This window comes from Hipposideros armiger, unplaced genomic scaffold (assembly GCF_001890085.2).
Source record: "Hipposideros armiger isolate ML-2016 unplaced genomic scaffold, ASM189008v1 scaffold_8, whole genome shotgun sequence".
NCBI classification, from domain to species: domain Eukaryota; kingdom Metazoa; phylum Chordata; class Mammalia; order Chiroptera; family Hipposideridae; genus Hipposideros; species Hipposideros armiger.
In genome coordinates, this window is record NW_017731358.1 from 8,467,869 (window position 1) to 8,494,409 (window position 26,541).

Consider the following 26,541-nt stretch of genomic DNA (forward strand, 5'->3'; position numbering starts at 1 on the left):
ATCTTAAAGCTAATCCTCTTGGGTGATACATCCCTTATTTTGATGTCATAAAGCCCAGCCACGCCAAACATCCTAAGTGCCATTGTCACTGGCCACTGACATCGACACTAATCTGAATGGACCCCAAATGACACTTAATGTAAAAAAATGTTTATTGAGCATTTTTCTCAGGCAGGACAAAGCGGGGAGTCTGTGGGAAGCCAAAATGTGCAAGCACTTAGTCTACTTGAGATAAGCTACATGTGCATATAATATTAAAAAGGGCTATGACTTATAGACTAAAGGCACGAAAGTCTTCTTGCTTATGAAGAAAACAATAAGGTAGATGGAGACAGATTCCTGTGAAGCTAATTAAGCTTCAGTTTCAGACCTTTTACTTGCAAGATCCCTCACAAAACCCTGCGCCCAATTTTGCAGTCATAGTTGTGTATTCTTTTTCTTAAGGAGGGCCCCTCAAATTTTTTTAAGCTTCAGACCCCACAAAACCTGGATCTGGCCCTGGTGCATTAACTTGGAGCTGGGGGATTGGTTATGAACACATCTTAGGGAGGGATACCGTCCTTGCAAATGCATGCCTACTGCCAAGCATCTGCTGGAAATCACCCCTCCTTCCCTCCTCGCTCCTTAAAATATGTAGGATGCACCAACGTAGTCTTTGCAGAGAAAAGTAATCGGAAAACTCGAGCAAGGTCACGTGATACTCCACTTAGCTTTCAGGGTCCTGAAGTGGCTTTGCTTTCTCCTTGGCTTTCTCAAGCCCGTACTACGGGGTTCCATGCTAGAATGGCCTCCTGGGATGCTCCTGGGAGCAACCAGCATCCCACCCAGGTCTCCTGCTTACCCAGTTCTGTGAATGCCTTTGTCCCCAACTCCATGGTGCTGTGTGTATCTGAGGAGCCCCGGTGTTCCTGTGACGTTTCCGTGAATAATTCTGGCAAAGCAAGGAGAGCCTTTCTCACGTCAACAAAGCCGCTCTGTCACAGAATAGTGGCGAGTGGAGCCAAAATTCCACCTTGGCATACGTAAGGGCTTCCCCCCCCCCAAAAAAAAACCCAGAAAGTTGGGAAGGAAAAAAAGGATGGAGGGCACAGAGCTGACCCAGTTCACTTTAGTGAGTGAAAGTATACTAAGATGCAGTTTTATGGTTTTGCTTATAAGCTTCCTTCCCTGCCAAAGCACATTGTTCTTTCAGAAATTGTTTTACTTCAGAAGACTTTTTGAACATTCAAAGCATATTTTATGTTCAGACTTAATGCTGCTTGGCCCAGAGACACCCTAACACCTCTAGTGGTGGTTTTACAAATAACTTGCTTTTCCCTTTTGCTTGCAAAGGATCTTTTTCAGTTGCAAAAATAATTGCTGTGTTCTTAGACCTTGGATCCAAGACAGCTCTTTTCTAGCTTTGATGTTTAAAGAGGCAAAGTGGCTTAGTGGAAGGAGGGCTGTAATTAAAGTCTGGAGACCTCAGGCCAGGCCCCATGAGGTCTTGGACCAGTCACAGGTAGCCATGAGTCTCAGTTTCTTCTTCAGAATAGGATGTGATACCTGGAAGAGCCTTAGAGATAACCCCTGCCTGCCTCTCCTAAAAGGTTTTGATTGTAAAAATGATTGTAAAAATTACAGGCGAATAAAAATTGCGATACAAATATCATTATCGATACAAGTATCATTATTACCACGCAGTGGCTGACAGTTGCTCAGAGAGAAAGTTTTTTCCTGGTAAAAGTCAGCAATGTTCCCGGTCAGTCTTTTACCAAAGGGAGTTTTACATTGTGAAAATTAACCACGAAACCAAACCCCCAGGGCATGGCTTGCAACATATAATGAAAACAACGTAGACGCAAGTCAGGGAGGTGATACAGAAGGATAAAACGCTTAAAACCTGATGTTTCTCCATTGGAAGCAAGTATTTTATTGATTTTTGTCCATATATCAGAGTGTCCACACTTTCAGAACATGCCCCCTCTCCCCAGTCACACTCTCACAGGTACATTCAGGCTGATAGGTGTGACCTCACACTCCTAGAGAATATTCATATGCCAGTATGGTTATCTGTATGTAGATGAAATTCTCATACAGCCTTGGGACTTAATTCCTAAAATTGTTATGGTGGTAAAGCAAACAATTCTGTTTTATTTGTGAGAACTTTATTGTGCCCTGCAACCTCTCCCTGTGTGGGCCTTTGTAGTTGTACCCTCTCCTCATAGCTTATTCCCTTGGCTCTTTCCTGTAAGGGAATATCGAGGCCCTGGGGTCAGGCTGACCTATGTTCCAATCCTGACTCAGCTCTCACTAGTTATGTGGCTTCTGTACATCACAGCGCTTTTCTGACTCTCAAATTCCCCCCCCCATTTGTTACATGGGACTAAAAATATGGAAACCTGCACAGATGTTGTGAGAAAAGATATCTGTGAAGAGCCTCACTCAGCTGTAGATGCCCTAATTAATATTAGCATTGGACCCTTGTCCAATTGTCACCCCCCACAAGGCCATTGTCACCCCCCCCCCAAAAATCTCTGCCTTACACCTGGCAGGTTTCCCTACCTCCAGACTCTTTCCATCCAGGCTGCCCGACACTTTGAGTTGGAATTTCTGAGTTGAAAGNATTGGGGAAGGGGAACAGACAAGTTGCTGTCCTTTTGTTCTTCAGTCTAGTTGTGGAGGACGTCGCTTCACTGGCCCACGCTGATATTATCATTGTGCTCTTCCCAGGTGAGGCAGATGGGTCACCGGCCACTGGACGGCTGCTCACAGCGGCTATTGGCAGCTCAGGCCGGCTGCCAGCTGCTCAGGGTAGCTTACTGGGGCCCATTGCAGCCTACGCAGTCCCCGGCGACTCACGGCAGCCCAGCTCCAGGTCGAGCTGTTGTTCACCGTCTTAGCTGTAGAGGGCGCAGCGTCACTGTACCTAATCTGGGATCTGAACCGGGGCCCTGCTGCTCAGAGCTGGCATCCCAAGCCAACTCTTAACCAACGCGCCACTTGGCCGGCCCCGTTGGAAGGATTTGTAATAACCAAGATACTAAAGCAAAAGTGTTGCCATCTGTCCAAGTCCCCAGCTCCTCAGCAGCAGAGCCCCATGAGTATTCTCATGGGGCAGTTGAATCAAGGGAGATCAAGACTACAAGAGGCAGTCCATGCCCATAGTAGTACTTTCTTGGGGTTTCTCATCTTTCCTAGGTTACGCCCTAGGAAAATTGAGTCCCCAAATCTACAGCCGGGTTTCTAGGTGCTCACCGACACAGGGTTGGAATTCTCACTCTATTAAATAAAAATAATCATTTTTCCCTTAGATAGCCTAATAATTAAGGTGACCAGGTGTCACAGTTTGTGCCTGTTGTTGAAGTGTATCTTTTTTAAAGGTCCCATTTTACTCTCAAAAAAGTCCCAGTTTGGTTGATAAAATACAAGGTTGCCCTACTAAGCTCAGATATTTTCCCACTCAAGCGCATGCACCCCTGCTTGTCCTGGAGCACCCATCCAGCGTCTTCCCCCACAGAGGAACTGGGCCCCATGGTGGCACGTAAATTAAGCTTGCAGCTTCACTCACTGGTCCTCAGACTCTGGTGCAGAAAGCCCCTCGGATCAGAGACTGCTCAGAGAGCAATGTGACCAGTACAAACTCCTGCAAGAGTCAGTTCCTCCCTAATTCTCTCCTTTGGATGCCATCTCAAGGGAGCCCTTCAATTGCAGTTGGAATTTCTCTAGGTGTGTATCTTGGGGTGGGGATGTAGGGAGAATCCAGGATGAGAGAGAATTGGGTGGGGAATAGCCTCAAGAGTTGGGAGGGCGCAATCGGAGGCACAAGCCCTGTGTGTGGAGCCTGAGGCTGATGTACACCACCTACCTCTGGTGTTTCTTTGGAATACTGTATCCCTCGGACTCCTGGTTTCCCCCACTTTTCTCCCAGCCGGGAGTTGCCATGGCAACACAGTGGCTGAGAACTTCTAATTACATCTGTCTGCTTCTCCTAGAACCATACTGAGAAACACATATGGAGACTTCATTTAGCCAGGAGTTTCTTGCTGGGTTTTAACCCTTTCTGCATTCCTCAGGCCGGAGAACAATTGCCAAGATGGTATAAACTTGACGGCTGCCTTGCAACCACNAAAACACTTGGTAAATTTTAATTGTACTACTCAAATATTAGTCTTCATGTTTTAAATAAAGAGTATCTGTGTCTTCAAATGGATTTTTGAGAACTATTTCTGAAAGATGACTTAGGTTGAATTCAACCTATAACTAAAAGCTTTTATGTTTAATACTCACTAAAAATAACAACATAAGATAAACAGAGGCTCTATAAATGCCATAGGCTATTCTACAGGAAACTCTATAAACATTAATATTAATTACATTTTCATAGGCAGCTAGCTTTATCTTTATTATGTACTTCCAAATATATTATTTCATTTCATCTTCACAGAGAAGGGCTGGTATTTACCCCTATTTTACAGATGAGGAAACTGAGGCCCAAAGAATTTAAGTGACTAGTTACAGACACAACACACAACCAGTAAAGTGCTAACGGTTGTTGGTGTCTGTTCATGAAGCTGTGTGCTACTATGTCTTTGAATGTAGGCATATGTCTGAACTTTCTTTTTTTTTATGCGTTTGTGGGTCCGTAACTTGTGTGGCACAGCCACAGAGGATTATACGAGTATATGTCTTTGTATCCCTCAGCTATCATGTTGATTCGCATAAGGGAAAGGAGAAATATCTGAAATTTTTTTTACACTGGTCAGCCATTTCCTCTTCCTTTCTAGAGCTGCTTTCCATGCGCAGGCACAGTTTCCAAAAGGGCTCTGCCTGGGGAACATGCTCAATTTTATCTCTGTTGCTGATTTAGAAAACAACAACCCTCCAGTCCTCTCAGCCTTCTGGGAATTACTTCCTCTTTTCTTCCCTGCTTGCCAGCTTTATTGAATTTGCCTTAGCAACATCCAAAAAAGAATGGGTTTAGCAACAGCATGTGAACCAATGAAATGTGAGCGTGGCAAGGGTTTGTAGACCAATGGGAGCCTTGCATGACAGGCAAGCTGGCTCAGGAGAGAAAATAATAACCTGGAGTTTGCAAAGCAGCCTCCATGTGGCAGCAGACCAGCTGTATTAGACACAGCCCCTCAGCTCTCAATATCTACTTTGTTTTTTGCTTCCTTTGACATAATCTTGGATATAAAACATTTACGACTGTAAGAATTTACTGTTCGAAGCTTTGTGGGTGTGAGTCCTCTGTATGACATGATAGAAATGGCCCGAAGGGCAGAATCTTAGGTTCCATCCCCGCCTTTACTACAGCCAATCCTGTGACCCTCATCACAACTCCTGCCATCTCTGTTGGTTTTGTCACAGCCCATATTACTTCAGTGGGCTGGGGCTGGAGGCCTGTGGGTGATTGCCTGCTCAGCCAGTCAGGTAGAGTGGCTGGAGGAACCATATTCTCCTTCATTCAAACCACCTCNCAGGAAGAGACTAGAAATGCTTAGAAGTTGGAGGCCAAAACTAAGCCAGGGTAGCCAAGCCAAGTACACAGTAGCTACTGAAGCCAAGAAAGAACATCTCAAAACAATGCCCAACCCGCCTCAACCAGGAAGCACCCTATACTCATCTTCCCAAAACTCCCTGCAGTAGCTTCTCCACACCTCCCTGCTCCCGGTCTGGCTTTGTAAAGGCAGCCATCTGTTTCTAGGATGTAGGCAGTTGGTGAACAGCTGATTTGTAATCATCTGGATAATCAGCCCCATCATATACATCAGACAAAATTCAAATGATTGCTCCCATGGGACAATGCCCATTTCCGCAACTGCACTGGACGGTTTATCCTCTGGATGGCCCAGGTTCAGAGCCCTGCATGGGTATAAAGAGCACTCTCAATGGTGGTGCCTCCCAGGGGCCTGAGCACATCTTGGTGTGGGGGCCATGGATCTGAGAAGACATTGTAGAAGGCATTCCAAGGCATTTTCAGGTCAGTACCTGAAAGTGTCTGGTTTTAGATCATAAATCCCAATGGTGCAAAGAAGAAGGGACACCAAAATGTGAAGCCAGCTGGAGGCAGAGCTGAAGGAAACTACCATGAGGGGCAGCTCGATGCTGAAGCCAGGAAGGCATGGCTGAGCAGCGTTTCCTAACAACAGACACTACTCTTGATAAACATACAGATTCCTGGGCTCCATGCCAAACCTACTGAATCAGAATCTGCAAAAGAACAGAGTGGGAACCTGTGTTTTTAAGAAGTATTCTATGATTTATTTATTTATTTGTTAGTTTGGAAAACACTGCTAATATGCAGTGGTATTAACGCTGGCTGCACAGTAGAACCACCTAGAGAGCCTTTACAAAACCCTAGTGCCCAGGCCTCACCTCAATAATTAAATCAGAGTCTCTGAAGGTGGGATCAAGAAAGTATTTTGAAACATTCTCCAGGACGTTTTGAGGGCATACGAAAGGTTGAGAAGCACTGACTGAGAAGAACTTCCTGAGTCAGGATCCAGATTTTCTCTGTAGCCCTTCCTGCATGGCCAGCTCCCGGCATGGATGTGCTGGGGTGGTTGAAGACACTAGGAACCAAGGCCAGAGAAGAGTGGGGACAGATTGCTTTGTTTACAGTGAGTTACTTTGGAGGTTATCAGTTGTACTGGATACACCTCTTTCACAAGTTAAATGGGAGATGAAATTAAGAGCCTAGAAAGTAGATAGACATTGGTGGGATCCCTAACAAGCTTCCCTCAGTCACCACTGCTCTGAGCCTTGGTTATTCTTGCAGGAAAGAATCAGAAAGGGACCCAGACCCAGAGAGAGGAGGAGATGACCAGATATGTCCAGGAGCTCCAAAAGCACCAGGTGAGTTGTAGCCTCCATGCTAGCTCAGGTATCTCTGCAGCTACCAGGCCCTTCCACCACTCAGACGTTGCCTAATGTTTCAGGAGACCATGGAGATGTGCTCTGTTCAATACAGTAGCTCCTGAGTAATACACCTATACTGTGAAACCATGATACAGTGCCCTGATAGGGTTCCTGCAGGGTCCCACAGGTCCCAGCAGCTGTAGGTTGCAACTTGGTAAATTCCTTTATAAGTAAGAATCAGCCAGGGATGATTTGCAAATAGGTTGGAAGTGGTTTGCAAATGAGCACGGTCAAATGAAGTGTTACTGTTTCCTGCCATGACCCGTGCCCAGACCTGATCACCATGAGCTCCCGAAGGGCAGCTCATTATGGCTTGTTCACCATTGTGTCCCTGCATTTAGCACAGGGCCTGGTACATAGCTGGCTCTCCATGAGCTTGAAATGAATGGATTTGGACTATAGCAAAAAGGGTGAAAGTTAAATGCTAGGCTGGCTAGAAAACAGCCTGCGATTGACAAACACGGGGGACTTAGAGGTTCTGCTTCCTGGAGGCTTGAGAAGATAATACATAAGAATTCTGTTCAGGTTCTATGTCATTAAGTTGAAGGCCTTCTTGAGGAAAAGGTTCTTAGCAGAAGAGTGATCCACTGATTTATTGTGCCAAGAGTCTGGAGATGAAACATGGGTATGCTGGAATCCTGGACCTGTTTTTCCAGTGGTTTACCATATAGTCTTAAGAAAGGATGCTGTACTTTAGATCACCTGTCTGTAGACTGGGTCTGGTAATACAAGCCTTTCCTCTGATATAGAAATTCTTGAGGAATACAACAATTACAAGAACTGCTAAACTATTGAGATTAGATATTTGACTTGAAAATAAAGAACTGTTAATAATTGCTCAAAAAATTATAGTCATATATATATATATATTGATTTTACATGCATTTTGTCATTATTGTCACTGATAGTGTAGAAACCTCATGTCATTTTTTTAAACAAAAGAAGCTCCTATTCTACTGTTTGTCCATATTTCAGCAGCATTGAGTCTCCAGATGAGTATAGCTTCATAAAAGAAAAAAAGGGCTTTATAGGAATTCCTTTCATCTAGGGTGTAGATATGATCAAAGTAGACAGTGGGGAATGAATTATAATAGCTGTCATTTTTAAGTGTCTCTATCTTCTGTGAGTTCACTCAGAAGCAGATGCTAAGGCAAGGACTCAAGTACAAATAGTTTATTTGGGAGGCAATCCCAGGAAACACCAGAAAGGGAGTTGGGAAGTGAGCCCAGGAAGGAAAGGAAGCAATAAAGAGCGAGTATGTAGGAGAGTTACCACTGTGGGTAGGTGGAGCTCAGTCCTGATGCGGAACTCTGGGAACAGTCACTATGCCTGAGGGGTAAGGCAGCGAGGTATTCCTACATCAACTCCCGTCAACCACTGGCTGAGGGCTGCCACCAGCAAACATGAATTACCTGGCATTTCTGACCTGCCAACATGGGTGAGAGCAGGCTCCAGCTGCCAGAGAAAGCCTCGGGCAAAGAGATGCAGGTGCTGACAGTAAGAAGCCATGTCAGTGTGCTGAAACGGTAAAGACAAGGAGCTATGCATGGGGCACCAACAGTGTCTGCTAGATGCCAGGCACTATTTAATTTTTGTATTGAGGTATAATTCACATCTAAAATTCACCCCTTTAAAGTGTATGGGTTTTAGTATATTGACAAGATTGTCAACCATCACCACTAATTCCAGAACATTTTCATCATCCCAAAAAGCAACCCCATGCCCATTAAAAGTCACTCTACATTTTCCCCTCCCCCAGCCCCTGACAACCACTAATCTATTTTCTAATTCTATAGATTTGCCTATTCTGGACACAGTGTAGTTATACAACATACCATATTTCCCCATGTATAAGACACACCCTTTTTTGAAAAATTTGGGGTCTAAAAACTGGGTGCATCTTATACAGTGGTTGTAGTTTTTTTACTTGCATTTCCCGCAGTGATGAGGAGTTGTATGAATTTTATGATGAATAAAACTTAAGTTCAATAACTTTATGTAATACATTTTTTCCAAATTTTGGGCCCCAAAATTAAGGTGCATCTTATACATGGGAAAATATGGTATAGTGTTTTCTGTATGACTTCTTTTATTTAGCATAATGTTTTCCAGGTTTATCCTTGTTGNAGGCTAGCAGAATAGTAAACAATTTTATTCTTTCCTTCATGATCAGCAACTCTGATTTAACTGGGCATCATTCCCAGAGTAAGCTAATATCCCAAGGAATATAAAATAAAGCATTAAATGCTGTTGTTGGTGATTCTTTCCCCCAAAGCCTCTGGTCATTTTGTCTTCTGACGATACCATTTGCTGAGACTTACTTTTGGGGATCCTTTCTTCTCTTGCTTTCTCTCCTCTTTCATTTGAATGGCAACTGGGATGTCCCCAGGGTGGGTAATGCAATGTCGCTGGCTTTACACACTAGATCTCAGAGAAGGCTTTATCCTAGGTAAAGTTCCACCAAAGGCACAGTGATCAGGAGTGGCTGGAGTCCCAGGTAGCAGACCCCCCACTTACCTGTAGCCCTACTCTCTAAACTCTCTTATAGTTGACCCATAGACCAAGTATCCTGATTTCCATAGCCTGTTACTCTACTTTTCAACGGAGTCAGGGTAACCAAAACCAGCTAAATATGTGGCATTTCTCCAATGGTTAGTCAGTTAAAAATGAAGGAGAACAGAGTCTTGAGAACTATACTGCTACATAATACTTGGGAGTGCCTTTACTGAGAATGATAATCTTATAGATTACTCACCACTAAGCTAGTAGGTTTTTGTGTAGAGTTTCTAATGCAATCCTTAAGGGGTAAACAAAATGAACAGAAAAGGAGGTCTTTGTGCATTGTGAATACAGCCTGAGGGTCTCACAGGATTTTAATTTCTGAAAAATAAGGAGTTTCTCGCTACAATGGAGCAGAATATCTGGCAGTCTCTCATTGGTGGGCCTCCAGTCAACTAAGGCTTGATTGGCCAGCACAAGGTTTTACAGCTTCTTCCCCCCAGCTGTGACTTCCCAACTGCTCCAAGGAAAGAATGCAAGGCAGGAATGTCTCAAGAAGAATAGAATGTGCATGCTTTCATTGACTTTAATCTCAAGGCACTAAAATTGTGTGTGTGTGTGTGTGTGTGTGTGTGTGTGTGTGTGTGTGTGTGTAATATTATTGAAAGCAACAGCGTATAACAGTCAAGCCAAGTAAATGAAAATAAGTTTTGAGAAATATCCACTTCGTTGCCAAATTTGTCCATGGACTATTATACAGAAAAAAAAGGTATATTTAAATAGTTAAGAGAAGGCTCCACATATGTAGTTCAATTAGCCCCTTATCACTGTTTCACCATAGAAGCCATATAAAGCCCTAAAGAGAGGAGGTGACAAACATTGTATCTTCCTTACAGAGGAGAACAGACACGGGAGGCAACTTGTCCACAGGCATGAAAGCAGAGCCAGCAGTAGGCTTACGTGCCCATGACGCCTGCCCATTTTTCAAGGCCGGGGTGTTCATTACTTCAGTATCCTGGTCCCAGATGTAGCCCAGGATCCTGCCTTACCCGTGTATTTAGATAATGCCTGTTGACTTCAATTGTAAAATATTCCACATTAATGAAGGTCTTCCTATTTCTACCTAAACTCTCCTCAATTCAGCCCTCAGTAATTTGTCAGAACTACTCCAACTTACGGTTCAGAGCTGTGTTGTCCAGTAAGAAAAGCTGCTAGCCACAAGGTAGGGCTACTGGGCTCTGGAAATGTGGCTAGTCCCATTAAGACATGCTCTAAGTGCAAAATACATGCCAGATTGCAAAGGTGCGGTATGCGAAAAAACATGTAAACTGCCTCAATAATATTGATTACATACTGACATGGTAATGTTTTGGCTATCTTAGCTTAAATAAAACAAATTATGAAAATAATTTTATCTATTTCTTTTGACTTTTTAAAATGTGACTACTAGAAAATATGAAATCATCTATGAGACTGATATTCTATTTCTGTTGTACTGCTCTCTACACTTGTCATTTAACCATGCATTGCAATTAGCCACACATTGTCTTGCGTTATCTCTTATTAGACTGTGTTGTTCTGTTTTGTAAAATTGCATATATTTATGCTCCATCTCCTCGTCTAAACTGCCATCATGCACAGTGCTTTATTCTTCCTGAGTCCCCAGCGTCCAGCATGATGTTTGGTATTTTGTTGCTTGGTTAGCTCATATGTTGCTTACTTGCTNATTATTTTTTATTTTAGCCTTCCTAGTGGGTGTGAAGTGGCATCCCATTGCAGTTTTGATTTGCATTTCCCTAATGACTGATGGTTTGAACATCTCCTCATGTGCTGTTGGCCATAAGAAGTCTTCTTTAGAGAAATGTACCACCATTGTAAGAGGGGGTACTTCATTACCCTCATTTTTTTAGTTGAAGACATTGAGGTACAGAAGGCTTCATAATATGCCCAAAGTCCCCCAGAAAGTAACACAGCCATGATTCAAGCTCAGGCCTTGTGCTTTCAGAGCCTGTTGCTCTTAACGCTTCTCTGGACTTGGGTTCAGGACATCTTGTAGTACTTCCATTTAGTATCCTTTTCTTCATCTTTAAAATGGGGATAATAATGTCTGACCTAATTGTTTCATAGGAGTGCAAATGGGGTCAGCTCTTAATTCAGTGGCAGCCCCTACACGACCATGTCATGAATAAGACATGATGCTTGCCCTCAAGTTGTTCGCCACCCACGGAGGAGACAGACAAGTAAACAGAACTAAAATTCAGAATACGCATGTATCTGTCAATGCTATATCAAGTCTTGAAAACTAGATAAATGCCAATTTTTTTTTATATTTCATAATGTTATTTTCTCTTGCTTCTCAAAGGAAACAGCTGAAAAGTCCAAGAGAGTGAGCACCAAAGAGATCTAATGAGGAGGCATCAGGGAACGGTGTCTGGAGCCTGGCACCTTCTCTTCCATTTCAGCACGGAGTCCAGTATACGCAAATGTCTGCTACAATCGCCAAACCACCAGTATTTGCTTGTATAGCAACAAGTCTTATTTTGTCTATTTGTTTTGCAATAAAGGAAATGGGGGGTGGCTGGCTAGGAGGGGAAGGGCCATAGCCTTCATTTCTAGGAGTGCTTTGAGAGAAGCTGTAAATGGGGCTCGGGAGCTGGAGGCAAGAAAGGAAACTGCATCAGGGTTGGGAGAGGAGCAGACCCAGATCTGACCCACTTCTGAGTCTAGACAGCTGTAAACACGCTGCAGGGAATGCAAGCAATGCCGGAGAGAACTTAGCAGGCTGACCCCAGAGGAGGGGCTTGGGAAGCTCAGTGGGGAAGAACGCATTCTGCTTCATGGCCCCAACCCCTGCCTCTAGATACACAGCCATCCTGCTAGTGACCCAGTGTCCCTCAGGCTTGATGGAGTTTCTGGGAGGGTGCCCCCAAATGATGCAGATACTCGTGTACTTTCAGCCCCTTAGAGACCTAACCAAAATTTTAAACATACTTTTTACCAAAGGTGCTATTTTTCTGTAAAACTTCTTTTGGTGAGTTGACTTCATTCTTCAGTTATTATCATTATATTATTGTTGTTTTTAATATTTTACTTTCTTGACTAGAAATTAAGCTTTTGTAATTATTTTTCAGTGGTCCTACCATTTCAGAGGTGGGAAAGTTTGGGGTTCTTCCTGGTACAGGGACTGCTATAACCCAGACTCCCCCCACCCTGTCACATATTAGCTGCAGCCCAGAGTTTGCCCCCTGGCTTCCAGTGGGTCAGAAGTCTGTCCAAAGGAGCAGCAGGGTGCTTCAGGCAGAAGCCAAAGAAGAGAAACGTCTCCATACAAAGCTTTCAAGATCCAAAAAGCTAATTTGTTTTCATTCTGATAAGTCCATGCAAATCAGTATTTCAAAGGTTGGAGACAAGTGCAACTAACGAGGTTTAGATATCTCAGCCTATCAATATGCTCGTTGATCCACCACTAACTAGGAGAGTGACGCTGTCCCTGTCTCTTCCTGTTTCTGGGCCTCAGTTTCCTCAGTGAGCAGGTAGGAATGCATTAACCTTTCAATTTCATAAATTATCAGTTCTGTGGTTCTGATCATTGGTCCACAGGAGACATGTTCCTGTGATTTCCTCCTCCTTAGGATAAATGAAACCTTGTTCTAACAAGAGTCAGACAGCCAAAAACAAGATGACCAAATTTGACCCCAGTTTGAACAGCCTCACAGGTTGTGCTGATGATGCAGAGCCCTCTCCGTAAAGAGCCCTCTCCAGGAAGACAGTGGGAAGGAGAACCACTTCACTTTGTCATCACTTTTGCATTTCCTCTTTAACCTTCCAAACAGAAATGGCTTTTCCTTTAGAGATGAGGACAAAAGGAGGTTTAACATTTTAAACTTAAAATTGTGATTGGGGAGAAATCACTCAGTCCTGTGTCTTTTGGCCTCTATAATTATTAACCCAACTCAGGGCCATATTTGAGATGCATTTGGAGTAACATTAAAAGCTTGACATAAGATCTCATTTTCAGAAAGCATATTATGGACCATCGGAGGGAAGTTATGTAGGTTGTACTGCACAGGCAACTCTTGAGAAAGTTGTGCTGAAAATGGAATTTCTTCTAAACAAGTTTCCTTGTTCACCTTTGAAAGGAGAACATTCCACTTTGTTTAGAATTCCGAGATTTTCTATGTCATCCCACTTAAAAGCTCTTTTCAAACCCCACTTGTGCATTCTGAAATGAACCTCCTTGTCCACGTGCCTTGGAGAACTCCCTTGATCAAGTGTTGCCAGCCCTTGGACAGTATGGGAAAAAGGGCAAGAGTAGCAGTTTAAAGCAAGAAGCCAGAGTGCCTCCTCATCAGTTACATTCAGGACAGTGGTTGCCATCCCAGACTTACCCTGCTCTGCAACACTAAATTCCCAAGAGCAAATCCGCATTGCTCCTGTAAATAAGGAAGCTATTGTCTGCACCATAGAATCACATGATCTGATGACCATCCATGGGAAGCTGCTAAATAGCCTAGTTTGGGGAGTCTTGCATAGAGCTTTTCATAGAGCAAATAAACAGGATTCAATTGGGTTCAGTTCCTTCCCCTTTCTAAAAGCACAGGGCTTAGACTGCAAGCTTCCTTAGGCTTTCTCTGCGTGTATACAGTTTTATAAACATTAATTACAGCCTCTTTTAAGATCCAGTGTCCATGGAAACCTCACATGCCATGACCCAGGACTCCATGACTGTTTTTGGAAAGCAGGGCTCCTCCACCTACTAATATGCCCATGTGAACCAGTCTGAATGTCTTTCCTTTACACTTAAGTTTTTAAATAGTCAAATTTCAAGAAGCAATTTGAACAGGTTTCTGTTGCCTATGTGTTTGTGAAATGTATTGTATTGAGTAGGCTCCCATATTGCATTTAACTTGTTTTTGTAACTCCTGATTCTTTTTTTTTTTTTTGGATACTATTGATAAAATAAAGAAATTAAAATAACAGTTGTATTGTTTCCGTCCCTGAAATAAAGTTGTGAGAACATTAACCTTTTACATCATTATAGTGGATTTCTGTTTTAGGAACCTTAAAAGAGGCCTGAAGAGTTTCTTCTAATAAAACCTTGACTGCAGCTGGGAGGGAGTTTACTCAGGGACAGATTGAATGTGTTTATTTAAAAGAACGATTAAAAAAAAAAACCACACAAAAATAAAAAAAGAATGATAGATGGTGGGTCTGGGGTAGGAAATGATGAGAAGTCAGGGAACGTTCCTGTATTGGGAAGAGGTTAAATGACTCCTAAAGTCCCTACGGGTCTTATGAGACTGGGACGGCATCAGGAGAGGCCGGCTGCAGTTAAACCTGTATGAGAAGCCAAATGAATCTGGGCAGGTGGCACAAGGAGCATGCCAGGGTCTGGTTGGAGAACCTTAATGGCTTTTACCTGATACGCACATATTATCTATAGGAGTAAACATTTCCAAGTGGCCTGAATTTTGGCTGGTTAAGAGCCTCTGTTCTGCTCCATCTTGGAGACACGTGACCAATACTTGCTTTCCATCTCCCTGTCCACATGATTATTATGGGTATCGTGCTCCAGATCCCCAATAATTCTATCTTCCACAAGAGCTCATTATGGGTGATGGTTTAAGCTTTCTTAATTTGAGTCATATGTGTAGCAGCCTTGCTTCTCTAAAATTATAGCCAGGTCACCTTGATTAGATTTGGGGTATTACTCAAATGCTAATCAAATGTTAAAAGGCAATCTGTGGTTATGTTATTGTTACAGATTACTGATCTCACTAATCAGTTTGATTCTTTGAATTTTCATTCCTGGAAGGGAATCTTAAACCCGATTTGAAGGGAACCTTGTCCACAACCACTTTTAAATACTGGTTGGTCTCTCCCAGCCTTCTACTGTGCTCTGGGAACACTGTTCCTGTTATTATAGTATGTATGTGTGCAGGAAGTGAAAATGAATTAAAATAGCCTGAAGGGAGTATAATTCAGAAGGTAAGTTTCCTATAATCAAAATATAATATTATGAATTGTGCAAATTAGTACAAACCACTTTAATTAGCTTTAGTTTGGGAACACCTGTACTAAGTTCCCATCAGTCCTCTTGAATTATTTCTGAAATAAGTGGAAGGAGGGAGGGGAGAAAAAAAGAATGTGAATGAGTAGACGAATCTAAGCAGATTATCTCAGGGCCCTGGAGTACATCTTGATGGACATGGGATGTGGAGAGAGTAAACCCTGGGCTACTGATGCTGAGTTTCATGATGTAACAGGAAGCATCATGTTGCTGCTGGAATGGTAGGGTATTCCTGTCAATAGGAGTTAATTTTTTTAATTCACATTTATTTCTTATTGAAAAGGAATAATGCACATGGTAAAAACATCCAACTGTATCAAAGAAAATAAAAGGAAAAAATTCATCCTCTTAGAGGGTTGTACATTTATACGTAAATTTGCTTGTAATTGCCAATTGTCCTCCAAAGAGGTTTCACCCAGTTACATTTGGACCAAAATTACATAAACTGAGCATGTCTATTTCCCTACATTTTTGCAAGCACTGTGTCTTCAAACTTTTGGGCCTCTGGTAGAGGGAAAATTATAACTCATTGCTTTATTTTTAATTATCTTATTATTCCTTTTGTGAGATTGAGCATCTTTCCATGAAAAGGTCCTTGTCCTTTTCTTTCATTCTCTTTGCTCATTTTTCTATTGGTTGTTGGCCTTTTTCTTATTGGTTTGTAATAGTTCTGTAACCCTGTGTAGATATCTTACATATAAGGAACATACAGTTCATAAAGTTTAAGGAACTTGTCTAAGACCACACAACTAGCAAGGAACAGTCAGGAATCAAACCTGGGTCCCTCTCTCATTCTACTTTGCCACAATGTTTCCCTTTATTTAAAGATTATCAATGTGAAATATTAATTCCTAATTAGTGTTCTCTATTATGTAATTGCTGCTCACATATAAACAATTCATACATTTCTTCATTTAGTTCTAATAATAAATTGCACGTCCTCTTGCTTGGGTTTCTTTTAAGTAGATATGTGAATGCAGTTCAGGTCAGGCCTCTGAAGTTTCCTGAAATGTGATCCCCAGTCCAACTTGGTCTCCCCAGAGATGATACACCCAGGAATCATGCCAGTCAGTCTGGGTCCCCCCAGCAACCTGCAGCACACACTTCAAAGGTTTAGCCTGGTGAAAACTTAACTTAGGAATGCACACCCCAAATCTGTATAATTGCACAAATCTGGTGTGCCTTCTTCCTGTGCCGTGCTATGTGGAAGTTTTAGAAGCAGACATATGTCCTTCTATGGAAATTATTTTATCACCTAAATCCAGTGATTCAAAAAATTTTGATTTTGGGCCAATTAAAATCTCTGGTTCCTGGGCAGTTTTCTATCATTTCTCTTACATGCCTTTTCTCCTCTCTCCCAGAACCTAAGCTTGATTCCTACAAGGCCCAGTCACCAGGAAAGACATTGCCCCGCCCCTATATCTCCATGCTTTTTGTATAGAAGAGGAGAATCTGTACAAAAAGCATGGAGATAGGAGAGATTTGGAAGATGGAGTTTAGGAATAATAAAGACCCTGAAATCACCTGGGCAAATCAGAAAATCTCAAAAGTTAGTCTCACCTTCTTTATATTTCCAAGATGTCAAGTGTTTGTCCAGTAATGCCCAGAGAAGGCTTTTACAAACATAATAATTCCATAGTCATTTTTAGAGATGTCTCTTTGTCAAGTTCTCCTTTGTATCAGCAAAGTGCCCATGTTAATACTGTTACCAAAACCCAAAAACTCTGATTTAGAGAAAACCTGCTCTGCTGAACTCTCCAACAAGCTGTCTGTCACTGAAGCACCACATCAATGAGATATACACAAAGTAGATAGCTCATCAGGCCTTTAATTGTCTTTCATTTTGCAGTGAAAATTTTTAAAGTTTACTCAAAGAACTTAACATGCCAGAGGCACAGGTCAAATAAAAGTAAATCGTACAAATAAAACAGCATTAGAGAGAAAGAAACAAGACTTCAACGTAGGACTTAAGAAAGACAAAATAGGGGAGCTCCTATAATTTTAGTCAACATCCAACACACTGATCCTGTTACCTGCTGACTTTTTCTGTTTACGGCAAATAGGAGCCTAAGACAAGAAGGATATCATCCACAGGAGAAAACCAGGCGCTCCAGGCAAGACAGTGGTTCTTGGGCGGATGTGATTTAAATCTCTTAATAGTAGTCAGATGTAGGAGGATTCTTTCTCCCTGCAAAAAAGAAAGAAAGAAAACATAGCATGCTGGAGGTCTGTATCAGAAACAAACCTGCATTCAGATACAATGGATTTCTGAAAGCTACACAGGAAAGAACAGTTGTGAAAAATGAATTCGCTCTGCTCCTCCTAAGAGCAGAGCCCTCAAATAACTCATTCACCTCTAGCAGTCCTCCATTTGTGAGGCAAAATCCTGATTTACATTCTTTACTTTAACAATACTGCTTGGGGAACAACTAGATAAGCCAAAAGAGATAAAGGATGTGCATGGGCTATTCTCTATCAATTTTCGGAGAGAGAAGGAAAGCAGAAACAAAATAGGCACAGGGCCTTGGAATCTGTTCGGTTTAAGGCTCTGAGACACAGGTAAGAGGACCTGATGTCATCAGTCAGCAAATTGCACCACTTCCCAGTACACTCTGGAAGGAACGCATCCCAGGCCAAGGCATGACTGCAGTCTGCTTATTAGCTTGTGAACCCACAGGGGGAGAATGGAGGAGGATGCTCCCGATGTATCTGAGAAAAGGAAGAAAGAGGTCCTGCATTTCCACTTCAAGGTTCCAAGTCATGTTGCATCTCTGAGGCCATGATGATAAGACTCAGAAATTAAGAGCTAATAACACCTATTCCAATGTCCTACTATGTGTCAGGAGCCCGAAGAGAAAGATAGGGGAGCATGGCTTCTGTTCAGGAGGGATTCACAGTCCCTGTGACAAGATGAATAATAACGAATTTCAGTTATGCAACAAGTTTGCAAATACAAGGCGTTTGAGGTGCTATCCAGTGCAGTCACACTGCACCCCTCCAGGGGTGCCAGGCACATTAGATTCTATGTAAAGAGCGCCCTGGAATTATAATATGCATAACCCGAGCTACTGCATATGGCAGTCTTGCTTCTCCCTCCAGCTTCTACACCATCACCCACAAGAATCAAAAGGGAGTCCCAGAGTTCTGCATGCTCCAGACAAGTCTGTTCCACCCTGGCCTTCATACCTCCATCACAGAGAGAAAAGAGGACTTCAGAGGTCTGTGTGCTCCCCACAATACCCTCACCATCTTTCTCCCCACAACATTTATAACTTCGCCATCAGGGTCTGCCTTGAGATTACCATATCCAATCTCATCATGTCTTTTTCCCTGTTCATGTTTTACACCACAAGAAGCCTAAGATTTCCAGTGTATCCTTCATCCCACAGACTCTGAGCCCCAAACGGCTCTGTTCCCTCCTTTTCCTGACTCCATTTCCAACCCATTCCCAACTTTCTGAAACTCTTCTACTGTTCCCTCTGGAACTTGCTATCAGTCATCAGCAAATCCCTTAGTCTCAATGTCTGCTAATATCTTCCTTAGCCTCTCACTCACACTGAAATCTAGCTCTCCTCTCAGGACACTTCTTCCCCTCAGGCACTTTCAAGTGGTGCAGGTTTTCTTTCCAGCATTCTTCCTACACTGGGCGTAGGTGAATTCCTTACTTCTCATTATAGCTTCCAGATCATTTTTCCTCCCTCCTCTCTACAAACCTCTAGCTTAAAAATCTCATGTCATTCAACTTGTCCATCCACTACCCTTCTGTGTAACAGTCTTCTATTCTCCCCACCATCATTCTTTGATTTTAGCTACTGGCTCTGTAAAGCTGTACATTACTTCTGTCATCATTCTTGGTGTCACTATCTCATACTCGTATTTAACCTCTTGGATTCTTCATATAGGCAGGAGACAACAAGAACAATTACCTTGCCGCGTTGAGGCAAAGACTTAAAATGAAATACATAAAGGACCAGGCCTGTGGTTAGAGGCTGATAAATGGCAACTGTAACTATTCAGCCTGTCACATCATAAAGCTGATGTACTTAACAGGGGCACAAAAGCCTCATCAATAGTAACAGCCACATCAATCAGGGTGAAAGATGTCAGTCCCTGAAGTGTGTGGTCTCGTTTCAAACCCAAAGAGACCCCACCTCACTAACTTCTCTTGCCCCAGGCTACAAGCTTACTGTCCCCCAATGTTTCTTTAAATCTCCAAAGTGCCTGATACATTTGCCATTCAGACAATATTAGTGAGTGATGAGCTCTCTGTGGTGAAGCACACCCTGCTTTCACTTACTCACTCGGGTACTTGCGGATGATTCTGAAGGGCTGGTTGTTCGCGTCGGTTTCTGTTATGCAGCAGGCATATTTCTCATTCAGCTTGACAGGATATTTCAGGACGGAGAAGACCCTGTAGAAGCCATTCATCTGCTCCTCCAGGACCGCCACGGTACTGTGGTTGCTCAGGTCCCTCTCTGCCCGGTCCAGCCAGGTCACATTGGGCATGAGGTACCAGCCTCTGGAGACACACGTGGCCATATCTTCATCATCAATCTTACCAAACTGCACCTGGGGCATTTCAGAGTCTGGTTGGAAAAAAATAACAAAACAATTAGTTCCTTTTTTATTTCAGCCCCAGGAGGATCAGCCTAGCAGAAATCTTGTCCTCCTGAGTTTTTACATTACCTCTCATGTAGGCAACACACCTTGAAGTTCACTGTAGTTAAAATTTTGAACCAGGCACAGTGAGAGAAAATCAGGAGGCACACATGCTCCTGCCCTCCACGTCTCACCTACCACTGCTGTGTTAACTTTTGGAATCTTCCCCTCTTTGGGAGATTCATTTCAAACTCTCCGATGACCTCAGATACCCTGCTGAGAATCACAGACGATAACAAATGATTCTCACCCTCATCTTCCAATCTCTTCCAACGCCTACCCTGGAGGAATTCTGCCATGCCTCCCTCCACCTCCATAAGAACTCTCTTGGGAAGAAGACCACTCTCCATGTAATCTGAGAAGGGCAAGGATCCCTGGGGCACTATGGAGATCCAGTGGTCCAGTCCAATCCTATATTTGAAGTGAGAAAATGAAGCCTAGAAAAGCTAAGAGTTGTCTAGCATTATCCAGAATTAGCACTGGGCCTCCTGACTCCCAATGCAGAGCTCTTCTCACTAAATTACACATCATATCTCAGAGTTTTCATATAGGGATATTGCTATTTAACATTTTGGTTTTTCACTGTTAAAATTTGCTTGGTGAGTTTGGGATAAGGCCAATGGGTTGTTTTTTTCTGGTTTGTTTGTTTGTTTGTTTTATGTCTTGTTTGCTTGTTGGAATGGTAGGTATGGATATAGCAACTTTGGTTCACAGCAATATTTTTAGCTAAGATGAACTGACATTCCAAATACCTGACTCTCATTATGGAAATAAGAAGAGCCTATAATAATTTGAGTAGAAGAGAAAAAGTGAGAATACCAGAAGAGAAAACTTACAATGTATTTCTATAAATAGACACAGAGCTTTAAACCAAGTTCATTCAATAAATTTCCTTACCTCCTACTATTAGCTTAACTGTACTCTCACCTCTTTCATGTGGTGTGATGGTTGAGCACTTGTAGATAGCTTCATCCAGGAAATCCACGTTTCTTAGTAAAAGTGATAGAGTCCCCTCAGAAATTTCAGCTCGATCCACGGAGACTCGTCCCTTATATAAGGAGTTTTGGTCCTCAAGTTGGTCTGTGTTATAGCGAAACTGGTAAACCAGCTTTGAGAAAACTTCAAAAAAATCATAGTACTTAAAGAAGCGGTAATATTCTTCATCATTTTCTACCTCATATTCCTCTTGGATGTCTTCTCTTTCCCAAGAAAACTCAAGGTTTTCTGTGCCCTCCACAAAGGAGAAATGGCAGGAGAGGGTAATATCAGTGAAAAGGTGGCCCTGTAACTCTTCTATCAACACTGAGAAGGTGAAAAAAATAAATGAAGTTTAAAAAGTACTTATAAAGACCAGTGAATGCTGTGTCAGGTAGGGTTTAGTAACAGATAAAAAGAAACCACTCTTTTTAGCAGATAGGAATTTAGTACAGGGACTTTGACATTACAAAATCACTGGAAGGCTAAAGGAATGAGCCCAAAGATGGCCATTGAAGGTGAGACTTGCAATGTGTGTGTTCTGTCTTTCCTGCATTATGCTAGACTCAGAACAATGCTGTTTCCTCAGTTCCTACCTCAATATAAAGATTAAATAAATTAATTCAGGAAAAGCTCTTAGGATATGTCTAGCTTTGAAAACACTTAGTAAATGTTACCTGATATATCAGTCAGGGTTCTCCAGAGGAACAGAACAAACAAAATCTATATAAATAGATTATGTGATAATGAAGGGAGAAGGCCCAAGATCTGCAGTAGGCAAGCTGGAGACCCATAATGCGATGGTCCAAGTTTGAAGTTTCAAGACTAAGAAAAGTTTGTGTTTCATTTAGAGTCTGGCTCAAATTGTTGCTATTTGTCTGATGTGGCTTAATCAAGCAGCAGTAGATTATAGTTTTATATATATATATTTTTTTTTTAATTTATTTTTTTTTTAGCTGAGCCATCCTGCCACCTGTTGGCAGCTCAGCAGCAGCTCAGCTCGGGCAGTGAATCGAACCAGAGACCCTGCTGCTCAGAGCTCAAACTCTTGAGTGAGCTCTTAGCCAACTGAGCCACTCAGCCAGCCCTAGATTATAGTTATAAACAAATCTTAGTCTGAAGATGTGTAAATCCAAGTTCTAGTTCTAAGTCCCCCTCACTAGTCATTTGGCATGGGACAAGTCACTTAATCTCTCTGAGTTATAGTTTCCTTATGTGTAATCAGGATAAGAACACCTGCTCCAGGGTTATGAAATACCTTGGGATCTCGGGGACTGTTTTTATAATGACATGGTTCATTTTCCAGAGGGAGAGAAGTAGTGGGCCAGATGAGTACAGCCTTACTTAGTAAGCTGTCCCTCATCTCAATCTCTCATAATATGTAGCTTACTCATGAGGAGTCCTTGATTCTTGCTTCTCGGGTTATAGCCAGAAGGTCTTGCTGCAGCTATACCCCTTCTGGCCCCAAAGGAAAGGGTCTCAGACTCAGGAATCCAAAGGCTCTTGCCAGTAGATCATGAAACATGATCTACTGACAATGTAATTGGTAATATAAGAGCCAACTTCTGACTGATGTATCTGCAGATGGTCCTATTTGAATCTGAATAACTCTTTATTTCAATCTGTATTATTTTTAGACCATTGTTTCTTTTCTTCCCATGGCCCAGAAGCCAAGGCAAAAGCTCAGCAAAAGCTAATAATGTGGGAAAACACTGTAAATAAACTGTAGAAAGATACTATATCTAAAGCACATGCTGTAGTACCTAGTGCATAGTATTAGGTTGTTAATATTGCCATAAAATGTAAGAGATTAGAACTAACACAACTTTCTCTTTCTCACCTACATAAACACTCATTTCTTTAATTTATTTGGTTGGGTTGTTCCTGACTATGAGCGAATTGCCACCTCACTTTGCCCTACTGCTCCCCTCTACACACACACACTCACTAACCAAACATCGAAAGAAAAGAGCCAGTGAATGTAATCTGGGTAGACCTTGCACTAACTCCTGAGAACATCTCTGGAGCCTGAGGATGCCTTCAAGCTGCTGCTACCCTTAAGTGACTAGCAGAACTGCTGGAGGTCCCTGAGAGATGGCATGTGCCTGAAAGCTATAAATGTGTTTGATCACTTTGTGGAGTAGTTATAGTGCAGATTTTGGATACATTCTTTTAAAGAAATTTTTGCATATATACTTTGGGCTAGCTGAATTGCATTAACATGTTCAACGTCTATATACTGTTCATGCCAACATTTTTGAAGAATGGAGTACAGGGTTATAAAAACTCTGTGTTGGCTGCCCATCCAGATTTTTCAGGACAGACTTGATTTCAAATATTCTGCAGTATTATACTCTAAATCAGCACTTGTCAGAGTCACTTAAAGTTGGGGTGTAAGGAAGTCTAGTTTTTTGGGTTGTTTTTTTTTTTTTTGCTTAGGGGAGTTCACATTATAGGTGTGAATAAGCGTATATCCAGATAGGGCCTCAAATGGAAAAACCAAATTGGTGGGGGGAGGCTTTTCTCATTAAAAAAGCAAAAATAGAGTCAACAATAATGCTTTACAATTTGTATCTGTTATATTTTCCCATCTCTTTTTCGCCATTTCCTGTGAAACAAATACAGCATTGTTATTCCCATCAAACAAATGAAAAGATTGAGGGTCAGAGAGATTAAGTCACTTGATTTTTATTAAAATCTCCAAATCAGTATTTTCTTTACTACCTCCAAAGCTGTTTCAGAAATACCCACAAAGTTTTTTTTTAAAAAATGACTTACCAGCATCATGAACAAGAAGAAGTATGTTGACAGTCACCAGAAAGAAAGACATTCTGTAAGGAACAAAAAGAAAGGCAGAAAATTTGGTCAGTCAAGAAAGAGTGTGGGCCAGCATAACCCAGCCACCCCCTGCGGGCTCTGAGCAGGTCCCCACAGACACCACCTCCAGACTCCACCCCTACCAGATGCACCCTTAGAAGACAGAGACTTCCAGCACCTCAGCATTCCCTATGGGGTGCCCACTGAGTCAAGTTGACTCAGGCTGATCCTGTGCTGATGTGTTGGACTTGCTATATGAACCGGAACTCTCTTTCTCTAATATGCAAATCTGTCTCTCTAAGTGAGTCACATTTGAATTCATTTGGCTCAGAGTCTACCCTGAGATGATATTTGAGGGATCGGTGACAAGTTTTGAGGGGTCAGTGACAAGTTCACAAGCAACTGTCACTGGACTATCTGGATGTTGCTGGGGAAAGTCAACAGTAGAGGAGGTATAACTAGTACATATACAGGTGTATCAGGGAAGTTATCGAGTGGTGCTTCCCAAATGGATAAAAATAACTGTGGGAAAGAAAAAATAATTTTCCTTCTACCCTTCTAAGTTCTTCTGACTGGTCTAATAATAAATTGACATGAGACAGATTAATGGGAGAAAATAACCAAGTTTATTACATATGTACAAATGGGGGTTTCCATAAGAATATGAGAACCAAGGACAAATCAGGCAGCTGACATTTATCTGTCATCTTGAGTTAAGGAGAAAGGAGAGGTTGTGGTTTGGGACTTCAAAGGAGGAAGGCAATTCACATGGAGATGAAAAAGCAAATGTTTCATAAATAAATGTTTACTGGGCCAATTTTAATGATGGGACACAGATCCTATGCAGAGGACTTTAAGCAAAGGAGCCTTGCTAGGTTCCTCTCTGTCTATTGAACACTAGATCACATGAAACAATAGTTATCTATGATGGCAGCTCCCTTCCTGGAGCAGGTCCTATATCTAAGTTTTTTTAGGTAGTTAGGGGGAAGGTCAAAGCTTCTTCCTGAGTCTTTTGTTTCTTAAAAATAATCAGCTTAAAATAATCAATATGCTAAAACAGGCATATTTCAGGGTGGCAGTTCTGCTCCCCCTCATAACTGAGAGGCAGTACTAAACCAGTCAGCCCAGCCAGGGCTGCACTTTAATGGGAATGGAATTAACAAGCATAGGACAGCTTTGGAAGGGGTGAAAGAAAGGGCTTAGGGAACACCTGGCCCTTTTAAAAAGCTCTGACACAAATGTACATCTACACACAGGTAAAAGCAATCCTACTCATGGGCTGGATCCACTCTCCCTGGCTGGTCTCATCTCTCACTACTTCTCCCATACTTCAGTTTCCAAGGTATCATCCCTAAGTCATGATGCTGTCCAAACCCTCCTTGACTGGCACATCCTCTATCACCACTAGCCTCACTGCCCCTGTCTGCTCACTTATTTAAAACTCTGCCCAAGTAGCACTTCTTCTCAAAGCCCTCCCTGCTCCATGTCAAGTTCATCATTCCCCTTTCTATATCTTGAAGATACTTTTGTCGTTGCATGAATCACATTATATAGCAATTATTTCTTTACATGTTCTTTTGTCCCTTATTATTTCAAAGAAAGAAAGAAAGGTAAGAGTATCATATCTCCCAGCATGTTTTCCTGTCCCCTCTTCTTCCTATAATCTATCATGGAGAAAAAAGAATCCACCACACCCTCCAGGTCTATTATATGTCATAATAATAACTATATGAGGTGTGATCACAAAATACGGTGAATGTTTAAATTAAAAAATATTACAGCAAAAGAAAAGACACCTTGCCATTAATCCCCCTCAAAATACTCCCCCTCGCTTTGAACACACATATCCCATCATTCTTGCCACTTTCTGAAGCAGTTCTGGAAGTGCTCTTTTGTATCTTTAGTTGTGTTGTCGTGGCTGCCTCAATGTCCTGAATCGATTCAAAACGTTTATCTTTCATGGTCATTTTGACTTTGGGGAAGAGCCAGAAGTCGCATGGTGCTAGATTCACTGAATAAGGTGGATGACGACACAGTGTAGTGTTTCTATTTGACAGAAATTGCCATACCAGAAGCAATGTGTGACACAGAGCCTTTCTTCTACTGTGATCAGAAAATACGGTGAATGCTGCTGCCAAGTGCCATCCAACAGAAGGGCAGGATCTTCAATACGGGAAGCAGCACGTTGAACCTTAGTAACAGTGTGTGACAGTTTCAACTTGTTCGGTGCAGTCAGTTGGGTGTGAGGTATGGTTGAGAGAAGGTGTGTTTTAAAGTGTAGCATAAATCATCCATCATGACAATGCTCCATGTCATACATCGCTTCAGGTATACAGCAATTTCTGTCAAATAAAAACATTACTGTATGTCCTCATCCACCTTATTCACCAGATCTTGCACTGTGCGACTTCTGGCTCTTCCCCAAAGTCAAAATGATTCAGGACAAGGAAGTAGCCATGACAGTGCAACTAAAGACACTCACAAAAGAGGACTTCCAAACTGCTTCAGAAAATGGCAAGAACGATGAGATAAATGTGTTTGAAGCGAGGGGGAATATTTTGAGAGGGATTAAAGGCGATGTGTCTTTTACTGTAATAATTTTTTTTTTAAGATTTTAT

General features: G+C 42.1%; 2 protein-coding genes across 3 annotated transcripts in view; one reads left to right on the forward strand and one right to left on the reverse strand.

Annotated features, from left to right (window-relative positions):
• FSTL1 (follistatin like 1) overlaps positions 1–14,381 on the forward strand; it is a 41,833-nt gene extending 27,452 nt beyond the window's left edge. Inside the window, exons 4-5 of the mRNA XM_019651008.1 lie at positions 6,764–6,840; positions 11,765–14,381. Coding sequence (XP_019506553.1) covers positions 6,764–6,840; positions 11,765–11,809 — 122 coding nt within the window. The 3' untranslated portion in view covers positions 11,810–14,381. The remainder of the gene's footprint in view (positions 1–6,763; positions 6,841–11,764) is intronic.
• A 2,974-nt stretch (positions 14,382–17,355) lies between these two features.
• Positions 17,356–24,157, reverse strand: LOC109388385 (V-set domain-containing T-cell activation inhibitor 1-like). 2 transcript variants are annotated; one of them, XM_019653063.1, is made up of 5 exons: positions 24,102–24,157; positions 23,885–23,937; positions 21,059–21,250; positions 19,774–20,058; positions 17,356–17,660 (listed from the first exon to the last, which is right to left on the reverse strand). In XM_019653063.1, the coding sequence occupies exons 1-5, from the start codon at positions 24,107–24,109 to the stop codon at positions 17,626–17,628; spliced, it is 573 nt and encodes a 190-aa protein (XP_019508608.1). In that variant the 5' UTR covers positions 24,110–24,157; the 3' UTR covers positions 17,356–17,625. The 2 variants fall into 2 exon arrangements, with proteins under 2 accessions (XP_019508608.1, XP_019508598.1); XM_019653053.1 differs by having other exon boundaries at positions 19,770–20,058; positions 21,059–21,433.
• Positions 24,158–26,541: the final 2,384 nt, after the last annotated feature.

What these genes read in the sequence shown, in the direction of transcription:
- LOC109388385 (XM_019653053.1), bottom strand. An exon ending in TCTTCTTGTTCATGATGCTG is followed by an intron (nt 21,434 to 23,884) that starts GTAAGTCATTTT and finishes TCACCTTCTCAG; the next exon opens with TGTTGATAGAAGAGTTACAG. An exon ending in ATCCGCAAGTACCCGAGTGA is followed by an intron (nt 17,661 to 19,769) that starts GTAAGTGAAAGC and finishes TCTTTTTTGCAG; the next exon opens with GGAGAAAGAATCCTCCTACA.